This window comes from Chiloscyllium punctatum, chromosome 1, assembly GCF_047496795.1.
Source record: "Chiloscyllium punctatum isolate Juve2018m chromosome 1, sChiPun1.3, whole genome shotgun sequence".
Lineage (NCBI taxonomy): Eukaryota > Metazoa > Chordata > Chondrichthyes > Orectolobiformes > Hemiscylliidae > Chiloscyllium > Chiloscyllium punctatum.
In genome coordinates this window covers 97349228-97355808 of record NC_092739.1, presented here as the reverse complement: position 1 = coordinate 97355808, position 6581 = coordinate 97349228, and the positions used below count along the sequence as shown (strand labels likewise).

General features: G+C 43.7%; 1 protein-coding gene across 12 annotated transcripts in view; it reads left to right on the top strand.

Moving 5' to 3' along the window:
* Positions 1–4504, top strand: part of ddx4 (DEAD (Asp-Glu-Ala-Asp) box polypeptide 4) — a 132365-nt gene extending 127861 nt beyond the window's left edge. For all 12 annotated transcript variants that reach the window (XM_072571502.1, XM_072571485.1, XM_072571519.1 and 9 more), the window contains one exon: positions 3182–4504. In XM_072571502.1, coding sequence (XP_072427603.1) covers positions 3182–3268 — 87 coding nt within the window. In that variant the 3' untranslated portion in view covers positions 3269–4504. The remainder of the gene's footprint in view (positions 1–3181) is intronic.
* The last annotated feature ends 2077 nt before the right edge of the window (positions 4505–6581 follow it).

The window sequence follows — 6581 nt, the reverse complement described above, 5'->3', positions numbered from 1 at the left end:
TCTCTCTCTCTCTGTGTGCGCGTGTGTGTCTCTCTCTCTCTCTCTGTGCGGTGTGTCTCTCTCTCTCTCGTGTGTGTGTGTCTCTCTCTCTCTCTGTGCGTGTGTCTCTCTCTCTCTCTGTGCGTGTGTCTCTCTCTCTCTCTGTGCGCGTGTGTGCTCTCTCTCTCTCTCTGTGCGCGTGTCTCTCTCTCTGTGCGCGTGTGTCTCTCTCTCTCTCTGTGCGCGTGTGTCTCTCTCTCTCTCTGTGCGCGTGTCTCTCTCTCTCTCTGTGTGCGGTGTGTCTCTCTCTCTCTGTGCGCGTGTGTCTCTCTCTCTCTGTGCGCGTGTGTCTCTCTCTCTCTCTGTGCGCGTGTGTCTCTCTCTCTCTCTGTGGCGCGTGTGTCTCTCTCTCTCTGTGTGCGCGTGTGTCTCTCTCTCTCTGTGTGCGCGTGTGTCTCTCTCTCTCTGTGCGCGTGTGTCTCTCTCTCTCTGTGTGCGCGTGTGTCTCTCTCTCTCTGTGTGCGCGTGTGTCTCTCTCTCTCTGTGTGCGCGTGTGTCTCTCTCTCTCTGTGTGCGCGTGTGTCTCTCTCTCTCTGTGTGCGCGTGTGTCTCTCTCTCTCTGTGTGCGCGTGTGTCTCTCTCTCTCTGTGTGCGCGTGTGTCTCTCTCTCTCTGTGTGCGCGTGTGTCTCTCTCTCTCTGTGTGCGCGTGTCGTGTCTCTCTCTCTCTGTGTGCGCGTGTGTCTCTCTCTCTCTGTGTGCGCGTGTGTCTCTCTCTCTCTGTGTGCGCGTGTGTCTCTCTCTCTCTGTGTGCGCGTGTCTCTCTCTCTCTCTGTGTGCGCGTGTGTCTCTCTCTCTCTGTGTGCGCGTGTCTCTCTCTCTCTCTCTGTGCGCGTGTCTCTCTCTCTCTCTCTGTGCGCGTGTCTCTCTCTCTCTCTGTGCGCGTGTCTCTCTCTCTCTCTCTGTGCGCGTGTGTCTCTCTCTCTCTCTGTGCGCGTGTGTCTCTCTCTCTCTCTGCGCGTGTGTCTCTCTCTGTGCGCGTGTGTCTCTCTCTCTCTGTGCGCGTGTGTCTCTCTCTCTCTGTGCGCGTGTGTCTCTCTCTCTCTGTGCGCGTGTGTCTCTCTCTCTCTCTGTGCGCGTGTGTGTCTCTCTCTCTCTCTGTGCGCGTGTGTCTCTCTCTCTCTCTGTGCGCGTGTCTCTCTCTCTCTCTGTGCGCGCGTGTCTCTCTCTCTCTCTGTGCGCGTGTGTCTCTCTCTCTCTCTCTGTGCGCGTGTGTCTCCCTCTCTCTCTGTGCGCGTGTCTCCCTCTCTCTCTGTGCGCGTGTGTCTCCCTCTCTCTCTGTGCGCGTGTGTCTCCCTCTCTCTCTGTGCGCGTGTGTCTCCCTCTCTCTCTGTGCGCGTGTGTCTCCCTCTCTCTCTGTGCGCGTGTGTCTCCCTCTCTCTCTGTGCGCGTGTGTCTCCCTCTCTCTCTGTGCGCGTGTGTCTCCCTCTCTCTCTGTGCGCGTGTGTCTCCCTCTCTCTCTGTGCGCGTGTGTCTCCCTCTCTCTCTGTGCGCGTGTGTCTCCCTCTCTCTCTGTGCGCGTGTGTCTCTCTCTCTCTCTGTGCACGCGTGTGTGTCTCTCTCTGTGCGCGCGTGTGTCTCTCTCTCTCCCTCTCTCTCTCCCTCTCTCTCTCCCTCTCTCTCTCCCTCTCTCTCTCCCTCTCTCTCTCCCTCTCTCTCTCCCTCTCTCTCTCCCTCTCTCTCTCCCTCTCTCTCTCCCTCTCTCTCTCTGTCTCTCTCTCTGTCTCTCTCTCTGTCTCTCTCTCTGTCTCTCTCTCTGTCTCTGTCTCTGTCTCTGTCTCTGTCTCTGTCTCTCTCTCTCTCTCTCTCTCTCTCTGTGTCTCTCTCTCTCTCCCTCTCTCTCTCTCTCTCTCTCTCTCTCTCTGTGTCTGTGTGTCTCTGTCTCTCTCTGTCTCTCTCTCTCTGTGCGTGTGTGTCTCTCTCTCTGTGCGTGTGTGTGTGTCTCTCTCTCTCTCTCTCTCTCTCTCTCTCTCTGCGTGTGTGTCTCTCTCTGCATGTGTGTGTGTCTCTCTCTCTCTCTCTCTCTCTCTCTCTCTCTGTCCTGTCCCCTCTGCCGCGCTCCCTCCTGCCTGCTCTCCCTCCATGTTCCTTTGCTTGTATTCATTGGTTGCAGGCTTACCTATGATTGGGATTTTAGCCTTTTATTCCCATCATGTTGGCTCTTTCCTCCACCTCAAAGATCTCCCACAACACCCCTGATAAACATCCCCAGGCATTGTGAGCTATGGCCTGTGCTTCCTCCTATCAGTGGCTAATGTGGCACACTGATTTCAATCAGTCATTATAATGTTTGTTTTGGGGCCCCTCTATACCATTTGCCTAAAGACAGCTCTTAATACAGCACTGTCTTGATCAGGCAATATGACCTATCCAACATAATTTGAATTTGCGAGAGGATGGCCTCGATGTCTGCTGTTTTCAGAACTTCAATGTTTGTGTTGTGATCTTGCCAATAGATACTTGAGAATGCTGTAAAGCCAGCACTGATTTGAAGTGCTTCAAAGGCATATATGTTAGCTTTGTACATGGAATTTGGCATGTGAAGAGTGGATACTTGTTATCTAGGTCATCTTTTGAAATACGTATAGTTCTCATTGTTGATTAGAATGATTCTGAACCAGGCTTTGCAGTTGTTTGTTTATTTTCATTTAAGTGCAAGCCTGCAAAGCAAAAGTAGGTGAGTGAACTTATGGAGGCAACTAGAAATTATTTTTGTTTGTTGAAGTGCAAGCCTGCAAAGCAAAAGTAGGTGAGTAAACTTATGGAGGCAACTAGAAATTATTTTTGTTTGTTGCTTTAGTTTTGGGTCTTAACAACTTTTTAAAGAGGAACACTTTATGACCTACAGAACAACTTAAATTTGAGATTTGTTTTGAACTAAACTTAAACTGCTTGAATGCTTTCTATTTAATGAAGCAATTTATACTCAATTCAATATTCAAATTAAATTTCTGCAGTTCATTTAATTTTTAAAAAATTATAATGTGGATATGCTGACATGACTTTTACAAGACCATCATTTCAAATGGCAAATTGCCTTATTTATAAATTAATACTTGGAGTAGTTGCTAAAAGTGTATTTTACATAAACATCTGAACCACAGCTGCAAATAACCTATTCTCTCTTTCTACATTTTTTTATAGGGTCTGGGTGTAAACAGAAACTTCAGTGGATATGAAACGAATATACCAGTGACCTATGGAGGAAACAGTGAAGATACTTGGGATTAACTTCAAGCCATAATTTGCTTTGAACTCTTAAATTAATGTCCTCCAAAGGGTTACTAGTTTTAGTAATTTGAAGGAAACTTTCATTGACTTGTTTTGAAGGGAACTTTTTCAAAGATAAGTGTTTACATTCTGTTCTGCACATTTTTTTTGTTTTTAATATTTAAGTTGTATCACAGTGGCCAGATACTGCATTTTTTTTTTGTTTCTGTATGACTTGAGGTAATAAAGTGCAAGTTAGGGTTGATATTGTCTAGTAATTTGAAACCCATTATGTCTTGTTATTTTTGAATTGCATCTTTAATTTGAAAGGGCAAGCATCAATGTTCATACATTGTTTACATAGCTATAGCCAGTTGTGTACATTCCATTAACAACTTACATTAAATGCAATTTATTTAATGGATCCAAAAGTGTTTTACAGAGCATTATTAAATGGAATTGAATGCTGAACTAAATATTGGAAGTGATCAAAAGGTTGCAATCAAAGCTAAATATTTTAAGGAGCATCTTTTCAAGGAGTATGGAGGGAGAGTAGCAGAGTCCAAGATGTACGCAGCTGAAGGCATGACAACCAATGAGGGTTGAGGGCTGCAGGAGATTAGAGACGATGCTGAGGTTTGGGATTTGATGCTGGTTTTATGTTTGGGTGTTTTTCATGTAGCATTGTCAGTACAAGCTGCTTCAGTACAATGATGACTTGGCATTCGGCAATAGGCATGTTTTTATATAGCTGCCTTTGATTAGGAATCAGTCCAATTAAGCAAAGGACATGAGGCTATCAAAACCAACTCTGAGGGTTTCTCTGTTCTTGGTTTTAATTGTGCAGGGATATTTAGTTTTTAGAGTCAAATTTAGTTACTTAATATATGGGGGGTTTCTTTTCACATAATCTTAATGGTGTGCTAATCTAGGGGAACTGAATGTTTGACAGCCAGTGAGGCAGTTGCCTGTTTTCTGGCATGGCTACTGGATGTACATGATGCCTTAAATAGGGCTATGTTTATTACCCAATTATAATTAATCAGTCAGGCGGACTTAATACAGCATTATCTGCAGGATATCAGACCAGAGGGAGAAGACTGCTTTGAAACATACTGTTTGTAAAGAACCTAACATGTAACATTATTTGCTGCACAGTGTTAACCTGTTTCATGTATACTTTTTATCTTAAATTGAATTCACTCAACCTGGAAATTGGGCAGTCCAATTACTCAATACAGTACAATTTCAAAAATGCATTGTAGGATTAGAGGTTTTGTTATTTGCATCTTTCAAGACATTGTACTGCCTCCTGTTAGAGCAAGCTAAGTTTCTTCACTATTTGCATCTTCACTGACTCCAAATTATTACCCTGGTTACCTGTCCATTTGTCTATTTTGTGGGTACTTCTTCAATGGTCAGTTTCTTGAAACAAATTATTTTGTATCTGTCAGCTGTAACCTTGAGGCAAGTCTCCCAATCTGTATGACAATCTACCCCATCTCTAGTTCCATGTTCATAATTGGCTTATGCAGCACATAGATTAGGCTGTCTCAAAAATATCCTTTTTTTGTGTGTCTTCCTTGTTTCGCCAGCCACCGGTCAGGAAAAACTCCAAAGTAATGCCAATCTAACATTGATACTCCATTGTAATTCAGTAAGTAGATGGAAATTAGGACCTAATAAAAATAAATAGTAACTGAGGTCAAATATTTCAATATCATGCTAATTGTCTAAACTTTAAATAATTTTCTAATCGTGGTACTGCTTAGAAATAGAAGAAGGCACTTTTTAATTGTTGACTACCAGCAAACTTGCTCTCTACTGTGACGTGGTACATTAATAAATACATTACTGGAACAAAGTGCAATTTTGACAATACGCAGTATCCTTTCCCCATCTGGTGGATGATTTGTGGGTAAGGGTGCAAGTAATTTCATTCTGAATAATTACACTTTTTTTCTTTTGGTTTATTAGTTGCCTGACATAAGGGAACTGTTCCTCACTGTGTTCACTGCAATGTTTGACACCATTTTTGATTCCAGTATTGAAGTACTCTATAGTTGAAAATTGTGATGCTGGAATAAAAGCACAGCAGGGCACACAACATTTTAGGAGCAAGAGTTGACATTTCGGCATAAGCCTTTCATCCTCAAAACTACCCATCCATGCAGCAAATGTTAGTGTAATGGAATATTTCCAATTTGTCTGGATGAGTACATCACTGACAATCAAAAAGCCTGATACCATGGCAACATCCAGGCCAATAAAATAAGACAACTGTGAATGCTGGAAATCTGAAACAAAAACGTGAAGTGCTGGAGGAACTTAGCAGTTAACATTTTTGAGTCCATTGCCCTTCATCGTAACGTTCTACCAATGCTACCAGACCTGTTGAGTTTCTTTAGCAACTTTGTTTTTGTACCACCACGCACAAAGCAGTCTGCTTTATTAGTACCACATCCACAACCATTTGCTCCCTGTACTACTGATGCACTACAGCAACGTTATGCATCATCTCCAACATGCAATGTAGAAATCTGCCAAGGCTCCTTAGATAACATTATTTTAATACCCATGACCATTTCCATGTAAAAGAATAAGGGAAGCAGATATGAATTGCAATGGTTCATGAAAGCAGTTCCGTTCCACCACCTCTGGGGCAGCTAGTGATGGACAGCAACACCCAGATCCCATGAGTGTATTTTTAAAAAGTTGCTTTCTGGACCACCGGATTTTTCTTTCTGATTTGAGATGGTTGTTGTTGTTAAAATAGCCCTGAGAAGGACTGAATGAGGCCACATCAATAAGGGGGTTATTTGGTTCTGCTTTCCAAATGTTCTATTAGCCAGCTTCTTAGAATCTGTGACAGACACCTGTGTGTTTATGCAGTTGTTTTGTTAACATTTTCAATGCTTAGGAAGTCTCCACTTACTAATTGATTTTATTGTCATGTGTACTGAAGTACAGTGAAAAGCTTTGTTTATGAGCAGTACAGGCAGATCATAGTTAGCAAGGAAGTACAGATCAGAAAGACTTAAGAGACATTACATTGCACAGGGCATGCACAAGGTGAGAGCAATGTTAACAAGGTCAGCATTATTTGAGGCTAGAGAGTCTATTCATCAGTCTAATAACTTCCAGGAAGAGGTCCTGAACCAGCTGGTGTACATTCAGGCTTCTGTATCTTCTACCTGACAAATTTGTATGAGATCATTACCAGGTTGCAATGGGTCCTTGATGTTTGCAGCCTTTCCACCGCAGCGAGCCGTGAAAATGGAGTCCATGGATGGAAGATTGGCTTCCATGATGGTCTGGGCTGTGTACACCACCT